This window comes from Corapipo altera, unplaced genomic scaffold, assembly GCF_003945725.1.
Source record: "Corapipo altera isolate COAL_440 unplaced genomic scaffold, ASM394572v1 55, whole genome shotgun sequence".
Taxonomy (NCBI): domain Eukaryota; kingdom Metazoa; phylum Chordata; class Aves; order Passeriformes; family Pipridae; genus Corapipo; species Corapipo altera.
In genome coordinates, this window is record NW_020884882.1 from 14,531,438 (window position 1) to 14,556,923 (window position 25,486).

At 43.4% G+C, this 25,486-nt stretch overlaps 1 protein-coding gene and 1 long non-coding RNA gene across 2 annotated transcripts in view; one reads left to right on the top strand and one right to left on the bottom strand.

Moving 5' to 3' along the window:
- The window catches only part of PDZRN3 (PDZ domain containing ring finger 3), a 136,484-nt gene extending 115,166 nt beyond the window's left edge, over positions 1–21,318 (bottom strand). Inside the window, exons 1-3 of the mRNA XM_027640326.1 lie at positions 20,538–21,318; positions 14,591–14,677; positions 13,345–13,452 (exon numbers count right to left, since the gene is read on the bottom strand). Of these exons, the coding sequence (XP_027496127.1) occupies positions 13,345–13,452; positions 14,591–14,677; positions 20,538–21,254 (912 nt within the window). The 5' untranslated portion in view covers positions 21,255–21,318. The remainder of the gene's footprint in view (positions 1–13,344; positions 13,453–14,590; positions 14,678–20,537) is intronic.
- Positions 21,319–24,114: 2,796 nt separating this feature from the next.
- LOC113945796 overlaps positions 24,115–25,486 on the top strand; it is a 177,329-nt gene continuing 175,957 nt past the window's right edge. Inside the window, exon 1 of the long non-coding RNA XR_003527187.1 lies at positions 24,115–24,252. This is a non-coding gene — a long non-coding RNA (uncharacterized LOC113945796). The remainder of the gene's footprint in view (positions 24,253–25,486) is intronic.

Genomic DNA, 25,486 nt, shown 5'->3' on the forward strand with positions numbered 1-25,486 from the left:
TATCCCCAGGGATTCCTGCTCACCTACAGATCACACCACAGGCTTGTATGGAACCTCCAATAATAGTTACAACAAATTGTTCTAAATTTATCTGTTATCATTAGATTGGAACAGATTTTATGAATGTGGCCATCAATTCCCACAAACTCCCTCAGTGAAATCCTCCCTGCTGATTTCAGGGAGATGGGATTTCTGTCCTGACAGATATCAAATTAATCAGAGCTATGCTCATTACTTCAGGTCAGGATTTATCTTTCCATTTTTACCAACTTTTAAAACACCATCCCACTATCCTTGGCCACTTGCTTATCCAAGGCGATTTCCTTTGAGAAAGGAAATTTGCATGGTTTGAAATATTGTGGTTTGTGGTTAACAACTGATTAACACATGAAGGATAGCTATAAGAGCATGTTTCACTTACACTCTCACTTTCACAGTCCTTTTTCCCCCTGCAAAACACCAAGTACATCACCTGATTGCCTGAGAATATGAATGACTTGGAGTGATTATTAGTCTGGTGGCAAAAAGCGGTCAAGACCTTTCCCAAGACCTCCATTTATAGCCTTAATTTGCATTCTTCTGCAAGGATAAGTAAATTCTGCCATGGTTTATCGCTTCATTGACAACTCCCTTGAAGCAGCCATGATAATTGCATTTCTTCCTGAAAGTGCAGGAAAACACTTGCTAAGCAGTTAAAAGCTTTTGGGCTTAGGTTTTTTTTTTCAAAGATTTCTAAAGGAGGGGAATTAAATCTTTGCAATCAGAAGCAAAAAAGTACCAAGAGCCAGTGTCTGCAATCCTTGTTCATGCTGAACAGAACCTCAGGCAATGGAATAAACCGATGGAAAGCAAATTATTTTTAGTTATTTGGCATAAAAGGGACAAAGTCAGTGACAAGTGTATCATCTTAGTTCTGACGGTGGGATTCTGGTTCCTTTGTTCTATAAATCTATTCAAATTATAGCACAGCATTCAGACCAAGCAGAAAGTCTGAAAAAGGGGCAAACAGTGCTCAGATCTGCAGGGCTGGGAGGCACGATGCTTTTCCCTTAGATTACGCATGAAATCCATTTAATCCCAAAAAGAAACTTCCCAGCATCTTCTCAGCCTCCCAACTCCTCCCTGAGACACATCAATAAAATGTTTCTTGTTAATCTAATGAGTTCAGGTGTCTAACAAAGAACCACAGCAGACTCTGGGGAAGGCAAGCTGGGAAAATGAACTGAAATGCAGTGTCAGCCCAGTGAAAGTAGCTTTTAATAGCCTGTAAAGCCTGGAGATGTGCTGGAGGCTAAAATGTTACCTACTGCTTTCTCTGACACCCTTGCTCCTTCCTGGCTTTATAACTTGCTTTTAACATCAGCTGCTCTGCAAGTCTCAAATGCCTTCTGCAAAGAGACAGCCACAAACTGGGCAAACTGTCTTGCTTTCTGGTAAACTTAGAAGGAGAGGGAGAGAGAGAGAACGTTTTAATTAGCAGCAGGAGGTAAAACTGGCTAAAAACTGAAGGAGAAGGTTCTCGTTGCTAGAGAAAGGTTTGTAATAGAAACAGTCACCAACTCCCCTGCTGCAGAGGAAACTGCCTACAAAGCTTTTAAGAGGAAAGAGAGAGGCCAAAATGAAGGGAAAACAGTGAAAGGTTATATTAAAAAAAGAAAAAAGTGCATTGGTATGTACTGGCTCCTTCAAATACAGGAAGGAGTCGCAGAGCTGGCTGTGTGAACTTTTAAAATTAAAACAAGAGTTGCTAGCAGGACACTTATGAGCTGTAACTGCAGCTGAAGACAGCTCAGTGCATTCTGTTCCACGTGGTTTGATGCTCACCACTGCACAGGCAGCTGGAGAGGCCAGTTCCCCTTCCATCTCCAGCATCCAAGGGGCCAAACCTTTACTTCAAAATGGGAGTCAGGGATTCTTGACAAACTAGCAGGAAAAGGGGTGTACTACTGGCAGGGAAAATGGTAAAATGCAAGAGTGAGAATTATATAAATTCAAATTTTATTCCAGTTTTAGTGTGGCTAAGACAACTGGCTCAACCCAAGTATGGGAATCCAGCTGTGTGCAAGGCAGTGACAGTGGCCCCAAGAGGTGCCACTCCCAGGGCTTCCCTGTGTGCCAATAGGTTCATTTTTTCTGCAACACCTCACAGAACCACAGAATGGTTTGGAAGGGACCTTAGAGACCATCTCATCTCACTCCCTGCCATGGGCAGGGACACCTTCCACTAGCCCAGGCTGCTCCAAGCCCCGTCCAACCTGACCCTGAAAATTCTGTGATGTTATTACCTGGCTTTTGTTTGTTTGGATTTGGGATGAACTAAGCTTTGAAGAGTCTGACACACCTTTTTTTTTTATTTTTCGAAGAACTTTCAATCATATAAGAATTCTTCCTAACTATAGACAGGAGATTTCTTTGAGACTTACAAAACATGAACAAATTCTAAGTGAACTACGAGGGAGACAAAAATATACGGGGTCTCCCAATTTTTCTTTGTAAGGAATTTGCATCAGAAAAAAGCACTGGACAGTTATTTGGTTTTAGGTTCTGGCAAAGATGATAAACTTCCTTTCTTGCTAGAGGGAAACACAATTAGCCAGGGAGCAATGGTGCATCTCCACATGCCACAGAGGTAGAATAATTTGATCATTTGAACTTCCATCCACTCTGTTTGGTGAGCAGGTTCAGTACTTTGGGATTTCCAGACAGGACCCAGTCTGAGCCAACAGTCTCTGTCCAGTTTACATGTGGTATGGCCATGGAAGCCTTGCCTTTCCCACTGTGACCTTTTCCTTGACAAACCACAAAGCACCTCCATCCAAAACCAAGCTCCCAGAAAAAAAACAACCACAATTTCAGCCATAAAATATTTTCTTGATTATCTTAAATATTATCCTTTTCTCTTGGCTTTTTATTGATAAACAGTAACAGACTTTGAGGTAGCAAAAATACAAATAATCACCTTATTCACTTAACTCATGAAAGCTCTGCCTGCAGCCCTCACCATTTGCTGTCAGATTTTGGGCTTAAGAAGAGAGGTTTGTTAAAAGAAAGGAGAAAAAGGTTTCTGTTTAGAAATCAAGTTAGAGAAAACCACTTTGGAGAATGCTGCAAGGGTGGAGATCAGATGATCTCTGTGTGTTTCTTCAGGAGGAAAAAGAAGTTATGCAATTCCAAGCAGTCATGTGGTATGGCAGCTGCTAAAGTTACTGCTAATTTTTATTAGAGCTGGCCAGAGCCAGAAAAAGGTCTGCTTTATAAGCAAGACCTTTTAAGAAATAAACTAAATCTTCCTGAGCCGGGAGGCCTGCAGAATGGAGAGAAGAAGAAAAAAAAAAAAACCTAAAAAGTTCTTTTTTTATTTCCCCCACCCATCCCCCAAATGATTCAGGAAACATTTTCCCTCTCCCTTCCTGTTGCTGGTTTCTTTCTCATATTCATCCAATCAATCAAACACATGTATAATATTTACTAGTTTTCAGCTCAAATTCGTGCTCAGCCCAAAAGGACTATTCAAATGCTCCATGTGTATGAGCTTTTATTCACCCAGGGAAGACACGTGGCCCCAGGTACAGCTTTAGCTGACCCTGCTGTGAGCAGGGGGCTGGACCAGCTGCTCTCCAAAGGTCCTCTCCAACCTCAGCCACTCCATGATCCCCTGAAACATCCAGAGATTTTACTCTACTCGTTCAACTTCCAGGACTGAGCACCTGTGGCTCATGTCTTTGAAATTAAACTGGATCCTGAGCCAGGCTCAGTCACCAAAGCAGTTCCTTGCTTTTCAGCACTGCACGTTTTTGGTGCTTCTGAGTTGTGTGGATGATGGCAAAGAAAAGAAACAATAAATGCAAACACTATCAGATAAAATTCACCACACTAAAGAGACCAGACATGGCTCTTCATATGTCATCTAATCTCTGTTCCAACAGGATTAATTTTGTGCTGCAAAATTAATGGAGCATATAATTAAGCTGTGGATGCCACACTGGGGTTATGGATGATAACTGTGTCAGTGTAAAAGGGCATATGGGACCAGTCTGCTGCAGGGAGGCTATTCCTGAGATCCACAGGTCAAGTCCTACAATAGAGGCTGTATAAATTATATATATTTTTTTTAAAAAAGGTTATTTTAATACCAGGCTTTATTAGACTATAAAAAAGAGACTTGCACCAACAAACGATATTGTTTTCCATACTCTGACTCTTTTTCCACCTGCTTCTTGTAACTGAGGTACACTTAATGCATAATTTAAGTTGCATATAAGACACTTGCACCATTTGAGTTATTTGGGACTAGGACTCATCTGGCCTGTCACAGAAGGGAAGTCTCCTGGCATGTACACAGGGATGGGATGTTTGTCTCCACCAAGTGCTCTACCCACACAGCCCATCTCTATCACTCCTCCTGCACCCCTAACAAATCCTCAACTCTCATTTTTTGATGTAACATCCCCCCCCCCCCCCAGTCTTTAAAACTCAAATTTCCCCTTCAGAGGGAAATTCACTTTAGAGAAACAAGACTTTACAGATAGAAGCTTCTTTAAAGATGTTACACCATTACGTGAAAGCCAACATAATACAAATTTACTCTGGATACTAAAATGCATATGAAAAGCAAAACACTGTTTTAATTTAAAAGCCCCAGTGGTGAAGCAAAATTTTTCAACTGCTATTGTTGTCAGACCAGTACCATTTGTATTTATGAGAGTCTAAAAACTTTACAAGTCCTGTAGTTGCACTTTGTAGTGGAACATAAAATAGTCAAGTTATATTGTTTTTAAATTTAACAAAACATGCATAAAGTAAAGCAACAGTCAACAATGTTGGAATTAATTTCCTAACCCTGATAAATTGTCACCTCTCAGTGTTTAAAGCCCAGAACTGCAGTTAATTGTGAATGGTTTCCAATTTTTCAAAATGTAAAGAATTAATTAATTAGGCAAAGGAAAAAGCCTTATGTCTGAAGGAGAATATGAATCTAAAGCAATTATTGCTATAGAATTTGCTGTAGTAAATTTGATAAACTTCGAATTGAGCACTCTCATTTTTCATGTTTTCCTGTTTAATGACTCATCATAAACTCACATTCAGCAATTTTAAATAAACAAACAACTCCCCCCATACCAAAATATATCTGTTTACTAACAAGCAGCAAGACCTTAATTGCCATTAAAACTACAAATACCAGCAACTAAAAGTGACTCTGTGTTCCATTTCTCTTGCTCTGAAGACAAATCCCTCCACCAGAATGAACCAGGGCTGAGCTGCAGGCTCAGGATTTGGGATCCCCAGGCAGATTTGGTCATTCTCACACATTTGGCATTTTTCACACTTGCTGAACAAATTAAATTTTTAATTCCAAATGAAGAGTTATGCAAATGTGACTCAAGTGCCTTTTGAATAGCGATGGTCTGAGCTTGCTCTTTTTGTCAGTTAATTTGCACTTACTTCATGCATGTCTTTAACCCAATTGGCATGGAAATGTACCACATATGTACTAAATTAAGGATGATTGTGCCTGATTGCCCAATTATGATATAAAATGTGTGAAAATAGTTGATAGGACATTCTGTGTGTTTTCTCTAAAAAGACTCATCGCTGTTCAAAAATCTAAAAATAAAATCCAACAGTTAATCATAATGGTTTGGCTTGAAATTTGGAAAACTGAACAGGAGATGATTTAAAATGCAAGGAATTGTACCACATGTGAAAAGATTAAATTGTCCCATTGTTATATGCTCAACGAGCATCCCTTAAAAAAAGCATTTGTTTGGAGTCTGACACGTTTCTCTCTGATTAGCTGCAGAGAAGGAAACAGCTATTTTTCACTTGTTTGAAAGAGTAATAATTCCTAAGAAACAAAATATGGATTTTTAAGTGGTTTCTATTTTTCTTTATCACCAGTGTCATAGCCATGGTGCCACACAAGGCTTGGAACAACCTTCCACCACAGTGCTGGGAGGAGGGAACAATCTCTTTTTGCTTTGCACAGGGCAGGGGAGGCACCCACTGATAGCTGGTTTACACAGATAATTAGCAAGGATTGGTTTAGCAGAAAATGGTAAACACAGCTGAGGGATAATGGAGGGAATTCATGAGCTCTGGGATCAGCAATACAGGAGTCAATGGAGTGAGTCCCTTGCTTCATGTGAGATTCGACTGGAAATTATCACAGCAGTTTGCATTTCCTTCCAGTCCTGTTTCTTGTGGTCCCAAAAAAGTCAACCAAAGAGAAAGAACTCCTAGAGGCAGGGTATATTCTAAAAAATCTGTGATTTTCAATGTGTTTTAAAGCAATGCATCAGTAGGATTTTTCTCTCCCTTTTTCCATCCCTATAGTCGTGAAAAATCTGATGCAAGAGACCCTGACCTGGAAAGCATTTTCCTCATAATCACTTCTCCTTTTACTCAAGAGCAATTTCCTGTTTAACTGCGGTTCCAACACAAACATGAACATTATTTAACTTCTCTTCAAGAACTGGGGGTGCTACAGCCCAGCTCCCAACGGCAGAGCAGCCTGGGCTTCCACCCTCGGGAGATGTTTCCCCATGGTAGGGACGTCAAAGGTTTCTCTAGGGTACAAGTGTCAGGAGAGAGCAGTGGGTGAGAGCAACAGGAGAGGAAAATGGATAATGGGGCTGTCAGGAGAAAGTGCTGAAGGGTGGAAGTGCCAAGGCACAGCAGCAAAGTCACACATGAAACAAATGTTGAGGAAAGCTGAGCAGCTCCAGGAACCATGGGCAGGTCTGTGCAGGTGTGGGACTCACCACTGCAAGAGTCTCCAAATGAGACCAATTCCCACAACAGGCTCTTAACCCCTCTGTTCAAATAACTTCTAAGTAGTTTGTGTGAAACTGGAATGACTGCAGCCATCCTGCAGGAACCCTTAAGGACAAAATCCTACAGTTAAACTATTCCCCCCCAAATTCAGTGTGAGCAGGGCAGGGCTGTGTGAAGGGTCCCTGAGTACCTGGGACACCCCAGCAGCACTTGTCTTCTGGGTTGGGCTAAAGATCTGCACTGTTCAGAGGCAGCTTCTTCACAAATATAAACATACCTTTCAAGAAAAGTGATATTCCTCCTAATTCCAGTAGTGGCAGCTCTTTTCCTGATCTGTGCACAGCTGTCAAGGCCCTTATCTTGAAAGCACTGAAGGTTTTACAGGACACATTTCATGTGCCCTAAAGACTGATACAGGTTGTTTTAAAGCAGACTGTGTCAGCAAAGAAAGCAAGAGCAGAGCAAAATGCAGGTAAAGGACTGTGTGCAGGGGAGAAGGGGCTCTACACCATAATCCCATTAAGAAGCGTTACACATAAGGGATCTATTCCTGAGTTTAAGAGAGCTTTTTTTGATGATTTAATTACCTCTTTTTCATTCAGCACGCCCTTGAGAACAATATTCTGAGCTTCCACAGATTCAGAATGCCCACATTACACAGAGGGTCAACATGCTGTGGGCTTCTATTAGAAGGAATGGCTAAGGAGGTGTGGAAATTTGAGGGGAACTCACGCAGGACCTTTTCAAAGTTCCAGCATGAAATGTGCTCATAACCTGAGCTCTGCAGTCTACTGATCAGTGAAGAGGCAGAAACTATATGTCATTAATACTAAAAACACTATTTCTTTGTTTGCAACATTTATATTTTTATTCCATGTGATTTATTTTTTTTTTTTTGTTTGTGGGAAGAACAACATTACAGTATTTAGTGTAAAAATCCTGTTGTACCTCTTCGGTTTGTACTCTGGCTCATCCTCTGCTTTTCACCTCCCTGCCACAGCTCAGACTGCAGTGCTGGTATGAAATCAGGGGAATAAATTTATGAGAGGAAAAAATGCAGTGATAACCAAGCCCAACTGTTTTCATTTACATTTTCCTCTTAAGGTTATTATTATTATTCCCTTTTGACCGAGCTGTGGGATCTATGTTTTAGCACAGGCACGATGGTGCTTTGTAAGACACCATTAACAGATAGGGACAAAGGGCTTGGAAAGTTTTCTGTGAGCATAAACTCCAAAAAGAGCTGACTCTGCTGGAGCTGCACTCACTGCCCTGTCGTGTTCACTCTCCACAAATACTCTCATGTGCTTGCGTGTCCTGGCAGGAACTTGAACAGCCAATTTTAAGTCACTGTCTGAAAATGTTTTCTTCTAGAAAATTAATTCCTAAGCGTATGTAGCTGCACAGTAAATCTTGTTTGCAGAGCTGAACTTTTCCATTCATGACAATGAAAAAGTTCTGTTTAATCTATTTGCTTGCCAGAGTCCAGCTAGCGCTGGCACTAAGTGTCCTGCCAGCAGCTATAGGCTTAGGTTTATCCCACTAAAGCTGACATAATTTTAAAAAGTTCCTACCAGCAAATCAGAAGTTTAAGGCTGTGTTCAGTTAATAATTTTATTTACTGATTCTTTGTGGAAGTTTCCTGTGAGCTGCCTGTGAGTGGTGATAAGTGAATGGGGCACACAGGGTGGGACGAGTGTGTACTGACAGCGCAGCCAGAGCAGCAAGACACTGAGCCCTTTCAGCCCACAGACTCAGTCTGGTGGAAAAACTAGACCCATCACGCACCAACAGACCACAAGGAATGTTTCTTCTTTTATTCATTCACTCAATTTTAGAGCCATCCTTGCCTCAGCAGCAGATGGATGTGTCACTGGCAGGGAAAGGTACACCACGCTCCTGTCAGTGTCCTGTCTTGCCATTCCTCTGTGGCTGATGGACTTGCTCTGTGCTGATCCCACTTGTCAGAGGCTACACTGTTAACACAGCTACCAAATTAATTTTGCTGAAAGCCACCTAACCTCCCCCTGCGAGCCCAAAGTGGCTCTGCCAAAACAGCTCCCTCGCTGCAGAGTGAAAAATGGAAAAATGGCAGCAAATGGCAAGTTCTGTTTGCACATCCACAGTGGAAGATTCCCTAAAACGTTTCATTGTTCTTCTGTGTAATCTGTGAAGAAATCCACGTCCTGGAAAAGCAGCTTGTAATTTGTAGCACATGAGTGTGCTTTGGGGAAAATCAATCAAATGCACTAAGACGTGTTCTCAACTCCTAAACTAATGATCCTTCCTGTGAGCAGCATGAAACACCGGGCGAGTCCCAGATGGCATAAATCCTCCAGGTTTCAGCAAAGCTGTGACAGTTTATACTACCTCAACAGTACCCTAATTGTGCTTAAAAACTTTTTAAGGTGGTGAGCAGCCCGTGTTTCAAAAGCCTCCTTCTTTCCAAGCAGTCCTGGAGCTAAACAAACAAGTTTACTAGTTAGTGAGAAGAGAATGCCATATTTAATTTATAATCTTTCAGAGCTGATGTGCTTAAAAATAAAAACTCTGAAAATCTAATTTTGTCTTAAGAAATGCCAAGCAGCTGTGTAGAGGCATTCATGGCTGGGACCTGAACCAACTTCTGGTAAGAGAGGAAATTAGGACCATTTTGTTACCCTGACAAAAATGAAATCTCTGAGAACAGTAATTCCTTTGCAGAAAAATCAATAGTTTCAGCATGTTTTTAACGTGGCAATTTGCTATGGAACATCTGAAACAATACTTCAGTAAATCACTAGTCCTGCATGAAATCAGCTGCTTGCTTTGAATGCAGAAGTGCATGAAAAATGTGTGGTCAAAGCAGAGGAAATCTCCCAGAATCACAACTTCCTCAACCCTAAAGTAATTGTGAAAGATCTGAAAACAGGTACACGTAAGAAGCTTTAGTTCTTTAGTTTACGTAGAGAAGTTACAAAAAGATCCAAGTCTTTAACCTTAACCTGAAAAGAACTTTAGAATTCATTTTCCTCTATGCCTCAGATTACCTGTTTACACAGTGAGGATATTATTAAACAGTGAGGGGAAATTATTAAGCCATTAATAGCTATAACATGATCTTCATAGTCCCATGTAAGCACTAAATATCATTATTTAACAGATTCTGTAAAGCAAAATACAAGGAAAAAGGCTATTTCTCTGTATTTGTTATACACTGCTCTGATGACTGAGTAGCACAGACCATGGAACATTCATCTTGATGTGCATCATTTAGCAGTAGAAACATATACTTCACAGTGGCATTACTTATTTCAGTGACACAGAAAGGGCCAAAAAACTGCTTTTACAGACAATTCAAGTCAGTTCTTAAACCTGATTAACTTTGTATTTAACCTTCTAAAAACGTAGAACAAGAAATCCAAATTACATAAGGAAAACGTTAGAAAAATTATCTCTGAAATGATTCCAAGTTTATCTCTGAATCAGTTTGTCAGGGGATGGAATTTGCAAGCAAACATCAACAAATTGCTATCAGCTATGAGCAGTACCATATATGTGTCTGTATTTTACACTGTCTAATCCCTGCTCAGTAATTAGAAATGTTGTGGCAGTTCTGAAAATGAGAAATGACACTCTCATTTGATATGTGCTCCAAAACACATCCACCAGAAGATCTGCAGCAAAGAAACATTTTCCAAAAGGAAATCAAATGATTCATGTTTTATTTCATTGTAAATTCTCTGTGATGGATGCTGGAATTAATTTGGGAGATGTTATGCTCAGCAGCTTATATTGGAATAAGAATTCTTTCTGAAAGAGTCTATTTAAAATCATGCTGATGACACATAAAACCTTAATATTGAATGAACACGGCAAAGAAGTTCTAGATAGTTAAATGCAGTCCTAAAAATTTAAGTTATCATCTTTCTTTACCATTTTTTAAGCTTTTGAAAGCAAATGTGACCCACTAGGATGCTCTATGCTGTGCCAAGTTCCAAGTCCTCCAGCTGTGTCCTGCTAGTTACAGCTACATCTGTAAATGATTTTTCAGCCAAACTGCCAAATCAAAACTTTGGCAGTGTGAAAGTTATTAAAAAAAAAAAAAAGCCTCTAGAAGGCCACTCTCACTGGACCCTACCTAGTGTTCAACTACGCAGCTGATGGGGAATTTGAGTTATCTAAGATAATCAGACCATAAGTATGATAAAGCTTGCTGAGATGCCTTGATGCAGGAGGAATCTCCTTTTTCCTTAACCCAAACTAAGGTTAGACATAGTGTGCTAAATATAAATTGCAGAGAATACAGGATGAAAGAGCTTTTTTCAGGAGCTGATCTCCACAATATGTGTATGAGAGCACCGGAGTCTAGTGCTGTGAACTGGATGCCTGTAGTGGTTGGGGTGCATGAAATCAATTAATTTTATCTAAAAAGGAGTCCAATTAACACACTTGGAGACTGCTCCACAATGGGAGTCAAACTGCATTAGCCAGGCACCACTCAGAGACTTCCTTCAACAGGACATTCCTGATCCAAACCGAGATGCTGATGTGGAGGCACCCAAAGCCAACTCTTGGGAAACAATGTGCTCAATTTTCATCAGCCTTTTGTATATATTTAGAGGTGAGAAGAGTGAATATGACAATGAGTTTGTGGTCAGCACAACAAGAGTTGTCAACACACATCAACTCATGTCAACACACGGGTTCTTGCTACCCTTGGCGTGTTATTAATGCAACAAACTGCTCTAATGTCTTTATTCTGGGCTTTTCTCTTATGTGGAAATGTAACTTGAACTGTGGAAAAGACCTTGCACAAACACTGCTCCCACAGGCCTGGCTCTGCTCAGGGAGGGGACACAGCCAAGAGGCACAGCAGGAAAGCTCACCCAGCCTGTCCTCTCCCATCTCCCTCTCAGTCTTTAGTTTGCTTCCAGCAGAGCTGGATTTAGGTCCTGAACCTGGCCAGCACTAAAGCTGCCAAATGCTAAACTCAGGGAGCAACTGGAGCAGTTAGGAGAGAATAAAAAAAGAAGGAGACTGGGCTCTGAGCAACCTGGTGTGGTGGAAGGTGTCCCTGCCCATGGCAGGGGGTTGGAATGAGATGAACTTTAAGGTCTCTTCCAACCCAAACCATCATATGGGTCTATGAAAAATAAAAAGCAGTAAAGAGGGAGCAACTGTGGGTAGATTTTGGTAGGGGGAAAAAAGGTTGGTTGCCCTTGCTCCCTGTGCCATGGGTGACTTCCACAGACAAACACCACGAGTGCAAATGCTGATGGATTACAGGGTTGGTGCTCCAGGAGACTGAACTGGGCTTGCATGGAGAGACCAGGACATTTCCCAACCTTGGGGTATCTGATCTTACAAAGTTTTGGTTTTCATAGGGTTGTTTGGTTTATGTGACTGAGCACTCCTTCACAAACGGATGTCAGCTTTCCAAATCCGCCGTGGGGAAATTCGGGCTTATGGGAAAATTTTCAGTTCAAACAAAATCACACAGTTCTCACAAAACTGTCCAGACCTTTCTGCAATTATGTTACATCATATATATAGTTTAAGCAACTCTGGATCATTTCACAGCTCAGCTTCTTATCTTTTTATAGTTCTGCTACCGTGGCTCCATTCTTTCCCATATGAAGAAACTTAATTAATATTTTATATCCCTACTAAATTGTGAATACAATTTACCATAACAGTACAGAAAAAGGCAAATACACTTTGTCCCCTGCCAACAGAAAATCCTTAACAGCTGTTTATTGCTCATTTGCAAAACATAAGAGCAATGGAATTCCATTACTTAGAGAAACTGGCTGTTCCATGATATCCTTGGCAACAAACACCACACTTATCTTTTTGAACAATAGACTCTCAAAGTTTCTCCAGCCTACAAAAATAAGACAGTGAGGAATACTTTTTCTTAACTGCAAAATGCTAAACAATGGGAACTGACTCACCGTCAGCTGCATTTTGTTTCATCAAAACTAACCTTTTTCTTACTCTGTCCCCCCAACAAAGAAATCTGCTCACTGCAAATTGTGAGAAACGTTTCATGCAACCATCTCTTTCACAGGAAGGACTTTTTATTGAGGTCAAGACTCTGGCAAAATGAGAAGAAATTCAGACTGCAATCTGAGTAATGTAAGAACTTACAAGCAACATTAAGGCAGTAACTTTAGGTTTATAATAAACCAGACAGAAATTGCAGGGCCGAATTTTTTCTGACTTTTCAAAACTTGGAAATACTTAGAAAAATAATATCGTGGTTCACACCACAGATATTTCACATATGGTTTTAACTAAATAACTTACAAGTTTCCAATAGCTTAAAAAAGAACTATCTATGGCATACCAGATAGATGCTAGCTCCTCAGAAAGTCAGGACACGCACATACCATCCATAATCTGGTTTCTATATTTAGGTAAGAACTATACCTAAAGCCATGGAGGTCAGCACTGCACCAAGTCAAGCATGTTTTAACAGACATATCTCCTAGACAGTGTTTACCACGGTACATTTCTCCCAAACCCACACCAAATATGCCATTTGAAGGCCTTGCACTATTAAAAGACAGTGTGTCCACATACCTCAATAATCCTGTCATGAATCTGCAGCCCTCCTTCCTTAGCAGCAGGCCCTGTGTCGACTATTTTCGATACAAAAATTCCTTCGCTCGACGAACCATCTTGATTGTCCTTTAAGGATGAAAAGAAAACCACATTATTATCCCAAACCAACTCTGATTTTGCCTCAGCTAAAGCCCGTCCGTGTCACAGCAGCGCCTGTAATTTGAAAGAAATGTTCTTATTGATGTCTTAATATGGAATCACTCTGTGCTAATGAGAACACCTGATACTCCCGTTTCGAAAGATTAAACAACCAGGGAGGGACTCCCATTAGGTAAATTAGTTGTGTGATAATCATTTTCCTCTGACTTAGGCCAGCTCAGTAGTAATTGTCATTACAATTATTCTCAATGTAAAATCCAGTGAGACACAGCCTGTTTGCACATCAAACATAAGACAACACTGCATTTTTATTTTTAGTTGCACGGCTCTTTCTCTGGAGATTTAAAAATAAACCAAGAAAACAATTTATATCTAAGAAGGTATTTTCATACTCCTGTGTATTGTGTCACTGTCTTCTACCAATGCAGAACAATGTCTCAGAAAATTGAAAAACTCTAACTGTAAAGAATAACTTTCAAGTGAATTCACTAGGAATAAATCGTAATTAATGTCAGATTTCTGAGCAGTCAAGAAGTAGTTCTGAATACTTTCTAAATTACTAGGACAAGGTATAATCCACTCCTTGAACTAATTAAAGTCATATGCAGCAGCTCCAGCCAACAGGCATCCAGAAAAAATACATTAGTGAGTGTATGGTGCAGGAAACATCTGCTGAAATCATAGAATTCAAAAGTAGGTTGTTTGAGTTACATCCCTTCACCTGCACAGGGGGGCTGCTGAACCTCTGGTGGAAGACAGAGTAAATAACGTGGGTTTTTTTAATGAAAGGGCCTAAAGCTGTGGGACCTCAACTCATAATCCTCATAGCAATATGGTCTGAGAGACACACCACGGGTCTCATCAATTTGGGAGGGACATTGCACCAATATTAGTCCTGCTGGCTGTGATGAGATGCAGGAATAAACACGCTGCGAGAGAAAAGGCAGTGGAGTTCACAGATATCCGACACAAATCCCAGTATGAGATCTGCTCTGAGAGAATCACAAGAGAAGCAAATGCTTGTCAGCAACATTTTTCCTCTAAGTGTTGACCTACATGCTTTTCCCAACTGGAAAGGGCAAACATATTTTAACAATTAACATACCACGCACGGTCGGCCACCAATAATATTAAATCCAAGAGAGCCAGAGTCACGATGGAGGACGAGAGTCAGTGCTTTAGTCTCTTCCCCCTGCAAGGAACAGATAAACACATTCAAAACATTTGTGTGCATGGGTAAAGTAGGACAGATAATACTTCCATCCAGGTCTGTTGGGTCGCTTTCTTATTTTTTTTACCCCCGTGTAGTTCGGAGAAAAATGTTTGGAATAACTTTGCAGGAGCAAAGTCAGCAGCTCCCAGCCCCTGCTCCAGCCACCCCACCGAGCTCCAGCAGCAGAACCACCCCTAAGATTTATGTGCCTTTTTTATTGAGATCTACAGTGAGACACTTAACAGCAACAGAACAGTTTTATATGTAATACTGGTTCCTGCAACTACTTGACCTAGTCATATGTGATGTGTTATGTAAAATACTCCATGTTTCCAGTAGTCAAACTCTTGCCTTTTCTAATGCTTTTCTAATCTTAGGACTGGATTCTTATGTTGCTTCTCTCTAGTGCTGGGTACATGACATTGTTTTAAACAGTATCAAACACAGTGTTATACAACAGAAATTCTCTAGCGAGTTTGAGAAAACAGTATTAAACAAAACTGCTACAAATTTTGCCAAAGGCCTAGAATGACAATTGCTACTCACAGCACCTGCCAGGCATAATTTTTTTCTCTGGAATTTTAACACTAGCAAAACAGGGATCTTCCATCATTGAAAATCATGATGTTAATCTCCTAAAATACGAAATTCTGCAGTGAACAGTTGTCTGGACAAAAAATGTACAACAAAGATATACTGGATGGACCTGTAGTAGTTGGGCGACTGTGTGAACATACTCTGTTATCCTGCTCTCTTGTTCCAGCTTGTTCCTAACTATGAACTCCTGTAAAATGTTATTTATGACACAGTGATGCTACTTAGGTATATTAACTTTGATAAAAACAAAAGTGCATGTACTGTTAAAGACAACTAAATCTTCACAATGTTCTCTCTTCAGTCTCAATCAAGTGGCTGTTATTTACAGCACAACACTACAGAATTATTGAACAGACAACAGCATAGCACTACAAAAAGCCTTTTCAACAAGAGTACATTTTTTAGAGATCAGAATAGGATTGGTATGTTGTGCATCTAGAGATACAGATTAATTTTTCTACCTCCAAGACCTTTTCCTTTGTTTTATCCACAGGGTGAAAAAGTTATGAACACAAGAAAGGTTGAGGAAGTTATCTTACAAGTCTGGTTTTCATAACCAATTAATGACAAAAATTACAACAGTTGCATTGTAATTCGATGCAGATGGTTTTAGTTTATGCATTTTTCTTCTAACATGTCAATTTGAAGTTGTCAATCAAACATTAATGTCTATTAAACTCATAAAAAATGTCAAAGTAATCCTGGATTACTGAACTACTCCTACAGATTTGGGGATGATAATGAAGCCCAATTCCCTACCAGTGTGAACTGGCAGAGCTCCACTGACCACACACTTCACCACAGGGGAGCTGCACTAATACACTCCACCTGAAAATGTGGTTTACAACTTCTGTGTCCATTTCTGATAATTATCTTCACTGCAGGTTGAATAATAAATAGAGGTGGACCTGATACAGAGAAACATGAATAAACTCTGATTTTATTTGAATTTGCCTTCACTCAGCATCAGTGAGAATCAGGTACCCAGAAGAGGACTGAAAAATGAAGTGAAAGCTATTTCCCTGCAAGTCTACAGACCAAGACCTCAGACAGGATTTCAAGGAACAAATTTCCAGTCCTGTGAGACCACTTTCAGGGACGAATGATTCAGGATTTGAAAGACAAGAATGTGTTAGCCCCACTGTTTCCTTCTCCTATTATGCTTTTTAAGAAGGCAAATCAACTAGAACTATCAAGAAACAATTATGGCATTGCTCTCAAGACACTTTCAGTAATTAAAATTGAACGTTTTCATTAAAGCCTCCTTATGTGGCTATGATTTGACACTTTTATACGTGGCTGAATCAGCATGAAAGCAGTCTACTAAATCAGTCAAGTTGCGGGGAAAAAACCCAACTAATAATAGTTTTCTGTACTTCTGAAAAAGTACTTCTGCCCACAGGGGCTTTAAAGAAACTTTCCAGCCATTTCTGGTGGATTTGTACACTGTCTCCATCTTCCCCACGGCAGCAGAGGTGTCACAGAGCACAACCCACTGCAGAGCACTAATCCCACCACCCTCACAGAACCGCCCCGGCACCAGAGAGGGCAGCAGCGCTTTGCTTCAACACTTGGTCACTTTTGCAGATTCACATCTCAGGTCTTAACAATTTCTTTAACAACCTTCTTGGCTTCATAAGGAAGCCACGATGCAAATGACTTTTCCAGGCTCTGCCTTTCCCTTCCCCTCCAACGTCTGGCGTTCCAGCGGAGCAATCATTAAACAGTGAGGTAACTGTGGAAAGCGGTGGCCGGTGTCCAGCCCTGCCCCGGCAGCTGCTTCGGCAGCAGACCTGATGGTTACTGGCATGTTGTATTCCCACAGCTGAACAGAACTCTTAAACATAATTCTTGAAATTACTGTACTTCCCAGCTGAGTAATGTGGAGCTAATAGACTGCTTTTCCCCTTTAGATAGGGGAAGACTAATTTCTTTGGTAGTGCTGTGGCTAAGAAGGTCTGTCTTTGTCAGAGGAGGCACTTCAGCTCCTTGTTCTCTGGTGAAAGGGCTGCCAGGACCAGCCTGGCACATCCTGCTTGGGGACAGTCTGAGAAAAACACATCATCTTGTTTCAAAGGACTTCATCTGGCTCTTGAGGAATTCAAACCTGTGTTACCACAACCACAGAGGTATTAGACCAGAGGTCCTAAATGTCAGATCGTATCTGGTTCCTGTCTGGTTGATATATTTAAAGTCAGTCCCTGTCTCTGGTTGTCAGGACAGCGGAAGGGTTTCCACCTTGAGCTGCAGCCAGCACTGCTTCCGATTCCCCCTCACTCCCTCCTTCCCAAAGGACTTTGTCGGCTGTGTAAACAAGGGAACGACCAGATCAGCTTATCAATAGGTGTGCACAGTGGTATGTTTCACCAAGGATTAGGCCTTGTTTGAATAGTACGAGGTTTTTTTTTGATTGTTTAGACTTTGATATTACAGGATTGACATCTCTGATCAGAAGAAACACTAAATTTGAGTGAGACACACCACCGTCCCTACCACTCCCTCCTCAAGCTCATCCACAATAAGCCTTACCTCTTCAAAGGAATTCTTACCAAGGAATAAACAGTCACTCTCTGAATAAACCTTCAAACCTTTCTTTTGGAATAAACATTTACATCCAGTAAATACACAGTAAACTTAGTGTTCCCTTAGTGGTAAGGAATATACATGGACAACAGAACTGGGGTCACTTAAGGCACATCTACCTGCTTAAGGGGCTTATAAAATGGTGAGATATTTACAGACGAGTGTGTGTATAAAATACGTATTTTATTTGTCTTCTCTTAATATAGTTACGGTGGTGTTATAGAACTCACTTCCGAAATGGTAGATGAAAACACAGCAAAGCTGTGGTTCATCCAGTCACAAAGTCTATGCTAATGTGAACCCAGAGCTGGTCTACCGAAAGATCATGAAATTGGGTCTTTTATGAATGGCCGAATACCGTATGACTAAGCATTTAAACAGAGCTGTACGTGGGCATTCCTTCTGCTTTGACTACAGGATGTCATCTGATTTATTCTAGATTGGTTCTGCATCTGTGACAAGTAACCACCAGGCAGGGTAGTCAGAAAACACTTTTTCTTCATCTACTGAGAAGCCAGAACACCCAACGGTAAGTTCTGCAATCACCACATGTAAACTATGAACCCACATTGTTAGTGCTCAGCCCACTTGCGTTTGACATGGACCAAATGATTGCATCGTACAACAAAATACATGAAATATGAATTATGGTCATAATTAAGTAATGATGGAAAATCAGCTATTCTGCATGATCACACATTTAATCCCTGTGTTCAGGGACCTAATGCTTAGGCAAGTATGTATGTCCTGCTGAGTGTTCCTGCACAGTCTAGGCCAGTGTCTCTGAGAAAACGACCCCAGAGTATAAATTTGTCAGCATTCCACAGCCCAAAATTTGGTAAAGCATCCTCTGCTCTAGAGGATTACCCATGGGTCTTTTAAAAAACTCTCTAGTGCACAAAGATGCGAGTTTCCTGATTGTACTTCTCTGGGAGCAGGGCAATGGAAAGCTGTTGGTGTTGGCAAGCTGCCCAAAATGCTGTGAAAGACACGTAATTGATTGACCGCTGGACCACGGGTCTGTGGTGACATGACACCTTCCAGCTTTCTTCAGATTCGTGGCTGCTTCAGAAAACTGTATAACAGCCTTTTGTAACAGGGTTGAAAACCAGCACAGTGGTCCCAGCCAGCTGTATCCATAAATCTGATAAAGGGTACAGCTAGAAACTACGTACCATGAGCACCTCTCAGACTCAGTGCAGCTCACTATAATTTACAGAGCTAAATAATGCAAACCCAACATTATCAACACTAGCAAATGAAGGAGGGGCAGTGGAAGAATAAAGGAGAGCAGAGATGAGGAGGCAGGGATTTGGTGAGATGATTTCCCACAGCAGGGCTGTGTGGAGGGGCTCTCCTGTCATCAGCAATGGACAGGGAGCAGAGGCAGCTGTGTGCCAAGCTGTGCGAGCGGAAAGCTCTGCAGCATGCCAAGGCAAAGTACTGTAGGAAAAGGAGATGGAACTGCCCTGAATCTTGATACGAATGTGAACCCCCAATTTATTTTAATAGCTTTACTAAGTTTTTAACCAGCACCACACCCAGTACCGCCAGAAGTCAGAACAGTACATTTAAGATTAAAGTGTTTTCTGTTTTGAGTTAGGAAAACATGATGGGTTCTAAATAGGGAAAAGGAAGGGGGAAAAATAATATGAAGTTTTATTTCCTTTACACAACTTTTAGAGCCTCAACATTACTAAAGGTGTGAATACAGATGTCTGACAGTTTTGAACAGTTTAATACTGCTGTGTCTGTGGTAGCACATTCCAGGTCACTGGGAGGACTCTGAATGTCTTCATTTAAAAGATAATTGGCTTCTAGGGCTTCCCTCGCTGGGGAGCCTCATTCCAATTAAAACTTGAGTATTGTTGTAGCTCTGGCTTTTGGTTCTGGTCATTTTATAAATGGTCTAATTTTGGGGGGGCTGAAGTCAAGTTAATTTCTCCTCTCCTAAACTGAGGTTTTCAAGAACCCTGTGTGATTCTGGGAAAGAAATCACAAGTACACAGCAGATGTCTTGTATTTGGAGGTGGATGTTACAGAGATAGTGCCTTCAGATCAAGAAATAGCTGGTGACGTGTCCGAGTTGCGAAATAGTTAATCCTAAAGTCAGTGTTTTGTAGGAAGCCCTATTCTGGGATGCTAGGTGAGCTCAGGGTCTGGAAAGCATTGGGTCACAGCAGCTTCTTCCAATTCACTCCACTTTGTGTGACTCCTGGGAGTCAATTTCTGGCGGTTTAATACCATTTCCAGCCCTGGAAATTCCAATTTTGCAGTTTAGAGTTTTCTTCGGGGGAAGAGAACCAAGGAAAAAACCACCAGCAATACCGCGATCCCGTTACTTTTGCTGTGAGAGCTGCCATATGGGATCCATATATCAATGACGGTCACGGCCGAAAAGTACATACCTATGGAAACCGGTGCATTAGGGCTACTAACGCCCCAAAGCTCAGGTATTCGGAAGGATTCCGGGGCCGCGTGGGCTCTCCAGGACAACACGACCCCCGTCCCGCAGAACCCGCGGGGACACGCGTAGGGCAGAACGCGCATCCCGCGGCCCGGGGCGCACCGGGGAGCGCGGGGCGGGGGTCGGGCCGTCCCGCCGTGCTTCCCCCCCCCCCCCCCCGAGCGGGGACACCCCTCCCGCGTCCCCCCTTACCTTGCCGGGGGAGGCGGCTCGGGCGCGGGCCAGGGCGTCCAGGCGGGCGCTGTACTGCGTGAAGCGCTTCTGGTACCGCAGCGCCGTCACCTGCAGCTCCAGCTGCGCCGCCGCCAGTCGCGACAGCAGCGACTGCTCCCGCTTGCCGGCGCGCAGAGCCTCCTTCTTCAGCGCCTTCTCCAGCGCGGCCGCCCGCGCCTGCAGCGCGGCCCCGTGGGCTCGCAGGGCTCGCAGGCAGCCGTGGGCGCCCGCCCGGCGCTCGCCGTGGGTCAGCACCAGCCCGCAGCCCTGCTCGCACAGCCCCGCGGGCCGCGCCTCGCAGCGCTCCCGCATGTGCGCCTCCACATCGCGCAGGTTGAGCACCTGGCGGCAGCCGCGGTTGCGGCACTTGGCCGGCGAGAAGTCGCAGGTCTCGGCGTGCTCGCCCAGGTGCTGCAGCGGCACCACCGCCTCGCAGCCCCGCGCGTGGTTGTCGCACTTGATGTCCAGCTTGAGGATGAGGCTCTTGAGGGGCAGGACGTGGTTGAGCTCCTTGGTGGAGATGCGCTGGCAGTTGACGGGGCAGCTGCCCTGCTGCACCACCCAGGGCAGGACGCAGCCCGCGCAGAAGACGTGCCCGCAGGGGGTGGTCAGCGGGTCCTCCAGCACCTTGTTGCACAGGTTGCACTTGAAGTCGGGATCCACCTCCCCGCTGAAGCGATCCAGCTCGAACCCCATCCTCTTTCCGCTCCGCCGAAAACAACCGAAAACAGAAAAGAAAAAAAAAAAAAGGAAAAAAAAAAAAGCCCAGAAAAAGTACCCGGAGCGCTGACACGGGACGGGACGGGTGCAGAATGGAAATAAATAAGTATCAGCCGCTCCCGCCGCCGCCGCCCGAGAGGGAGCTCAGCCCCCCGCCCGGCCCGCGGCCGTGCCCCGTCCCCGCCGGTCCCGGGAGCGCCCGGGAACGCGCCCCGAGCGCGCTCCCGCCGCCGCCCGAGCACAGGGACCGCCCCGGCACCGCCCACCGGCACCGCCCACCCGGGGCGCCCCGGGGACCCCCCCGGCCGGGGACAGGGGACAAGGGGGTCTTTGTGACGGGGAGAGGCGGGCGGGGCGCGGGGTGGGCTCCGGGCTGGTACCCGCTCCCCCCCCGGGAGGCGGCAGGTAACCGGGAGCCCCGGGATGGGGAGAAGTGCGGGCGGAGCGAGAGGCACGGGAGGGGCGGGGAGGAAGGGGCCAGTGATGGGGAAGCGGTGGGAGAGGAGGGGAGCGGGGAGAGAGGGCGGGGAGAGGGGAGCGGAGGCGGGAGGGTCGCGGCTGGGTGTGACAAGGTGAGACGGGGCGGAGAAGGAGCGGCATCGGCCGCCGTGACAGACGGGGTGGTTGCTCGGAGAGGGGCGATGGGGCACGTCGGCTGGGCGCAGGGACGGCAAGGTCAGGCTGGTCCTACCTGGTCTAGTGAAAGATGTCCCTGCCCGTGGCAGATGGTTTGGAAAGAGGTGGTCTTTAAGGTTCCTTCCAACCCAAACCATTCTATGGTTCTGTGATGACTTTTGGAAAGGGCATACATGGAGTTGCCTCTGGGGTCTGTCCTGGACAAGCTGCTAAAAAGTTGGATTGAGTGTTCCGTCCTCAGGTGGGAATTCTTACACTGCTGACAAGAAAAAGGGCAAACAGAACAGTCTGGCAGTGTGTGAGAGACTGAAATGTTAAGGGTTAATGATTTGCAAAAGCAGGAGGGTGCTTTGCTGAGGTTTGCCCCCTCGAACCAAAAAGGGAAGAGGAAAGTTTTTAGGTGTATGATGGCAAAAACCTCTGGTCTGCATGAGAACAGCCCAGTACAGAGGAAGGGAGCACCCACTACGGGAGGATGACCATGATAAACCAGCCTTTGTTTAGGAACAAGCTGGGTTTTGAGCCAGATGGGGGAGAAGGATGATAAGAAACAGATCCTGCGGAGGTGGGATAATGCTTTTTATCATGGCAATGTCCTCCCTTACACAGCTGGCTCAGGTGTAGCCTCCCTCCCCTGGGGGAGATATTGGGATGTTCACACATAGGCCTAAAGGTTTTCATCCCTTCTGAGAAGGCATAACTGGCTCAGCTATGCTGCTATTGGAGGCAGCTTCATGTCCTAGCAGGGGTCACAAACCATCGAAGACCCCCAAAGTGCCCCCAGACTCATTTCTGGGGCCTTCCACCAGAGGACTGCACATGATCCACAGTGTTATATCAGATAGTGTAAAATTGCTCCTCACAGGAGAGGTACCTGGGCATCCCCACCTGAACCTGAACCTATATTAACCCATTGAAATTTATGTTTCCTGGGCATCCCCCACCCCTGACAGATCAACACTGCGACCATCACTTTGACCAACACACATCCAAATTGCAGCAATCAATTGCTGGATCCATGGGTGGGGATACCTTTCCACTCCACTATCTACCTTTATCCTTTCTTTCTCTTTCTTTCTTATATACGTTCTTAAGTGATATCTTTACACATGTATAAACACTGGTCATTCGGTGCTGTTTCACTCTATCCTGAGGGATTTACTAACAAGATCCAAGGGATCTGTTAACCAGAACCTCAGTTACCCCACCTTTAGGGGCGGGCCATACCACAGTGCTGCCCGTATCCTCATGGAAAAGGGATATGTTTTTTCTATGTTTGTGTAGCCTGTTAAAGCCCCGTTAATGCCACTTGGATGTAAGTGATGGAGACCGTTAAAGGTCACCACTTTTGATACTCATTTCTGCCTGGTGATGATTTAAAATAACTCCTGAATTATGCTATAAAAAGCCAGCCAGACCACACCTGAAGCACCAGACATAGCATTAGGCAAAAACAATTTCTCTTACAAGGCTGATATTCAAATACTGAAGAAAGCAATAAAAGAGACCAGCTTTGTTCATTGTGGATGGCGACGCAGAATTCTCCCATGCACCACAGCCACACACCAGCTCAATTGTTCTTTTAATGTGTTTTGCTTTATGGCAAAGCAGAAGCCAACCAGAAACTTCAGTTTCAAGTGACCTTTAGTGTATGTCTGTTATATCACAGTAAAACGACTTTCTGGATGCCTGGGATGATTATTTGTGTGTTATTGACCTCTAGAAGGTAACAGATTCGTGGTTACACAACTGTGCTCCAATTTCAGTCTCAGGCAGGTAGTTTTTAGTATTAAGGGTTTTCACTTTTCAAATATGAATTCCATCTGTGGTGCTCGATTTAATTATTAATGTTCCATAAAGCTTAAGGTAGCTTTTGGCTGTATTCATTGCCCTGGTGAAGAAAGTGTGCATCATATATTTAGGGTGATATACCTAGCTAAGGAATTTTTTACAGATTTGTTCCTTAAAAAAAAAAAAAAGTAAATGTTGTAATGTGGGACTCTGCATGTGGGTTTCTGTAACTCCATCTGAAGGCCGTGCACACTCCAGGGTCGTGGTGATAAAATTTAATTAATACATGTATATTGCTGGCTTTTGCATTATTCTATTTGAACTATAGTAGTGATTCTCATATTTTCTTCTCGTGCTTCACTGCCTTTTGCATCTCTCTTCTCTTTCCCTTCTCTCTGTCCTCAGGATATCTCTGCTCACCGGTCTCTCCTGCCATTCCCCTTGCTGCAGTGCCACACCTCTTTCCTCCCTCCATCCACTGGGGTCACCAGCCCTGCACTGCTGAGTCTCCACCCTTTTATCTGCAATGTCACTACACACCTCACTGGTAGGACGCTGTTGTTTTGCAGTTTGTCACAAAAACTGGAATAGCTGTTACTAATCACGACATCTGTTTTTCCAGAGGCATTTTATATGAGATAAAACTTCAGGTTCCGTGGGGATGCAGCTGAGTGACTTGAACGTTGGCGTTCACTGTGGTAACTGCTGTATCATGATCATGAAATCCATCAGCACAACTAGTTCTGAACGGGTTGTTTTAAGATAACTGCTCTAAATTAACGACCACTGTCTTATGACCTTCTTTACCCAAGTTTATAAGGTGCCTCATGCATTCGGGATGGTTGTAAACAGAAAGAAATTAATTCCTTCAGTGATAGCCGTGGCAGTTTGGGTTTAGCATTTCAAAGCTGTCACTCCAGGATGCTCGAGGCCACTCCTGTCGAAGCCAGAGGCAGAGCTTTTATTGATTTCCACGAGAATGACGTCAGCACCAGGTTCCTTCGGCTATTCGAAACTATACAAATATTTGGATGGAAAATATAGGCAAGAACTGGAATAACATTTTTACTCGGAGTCATGGCTAGGCAGATGGTGTGCTGAATTCTGTGATACGCTTTAATATGACATTTGTGTAGGAACAGATACTTTATTTATAAATTAAAACTTTTGAAGGCCACTGAAGGCTTGCGCTGAGACTACAGTTTGAGTGCTGACAGGGAATTGAAGTTCCCCTCTCCCTGCTGCTGCTGTCCATGGGAGAAGGCACACATGGAGCTTTCCCTACTGGAGACACATTTCAGTTCTCCCTTGGAAAAAAAAAAAAAAAGTTTAAAAAGCAGCCTCTCAACATGAGCCTTTAATGTTATTTTCAAAGCCTGAGGTTTGTAACTGAGGAGAGGTTTGGTTTCCAGGGCTGAAATTACACTGCCACAGCTCAGGAAGGTCGTTTTTATTTAGTCAGTTCTCTCATCATCAGAGGTAGTGCTGGGGTGGGACCACTGCTGAGCCATTAGGGCTCTCTCATTTAACTTTGCTGTCCTGTCATAAGGAGGGTGAGGGCATGTTTGGGATGTAGCACAGGCACAATGCCAGCTCTCAAAGGGCTGCAAAACTGAGGCTTTTGCTGCAGGTTTCAGTCATTCTGTTAGGTTTTTTTCCTGCTGCTGTGAGACTTCCAGTCTCACAGAAAATCAAATGCCATTCATCTTAACCTGCCTTTTGTCCATAAAGGTTGGCATCATTTTACAGTGGATTATGAGGTCTTTGAAAGAAACCTGATT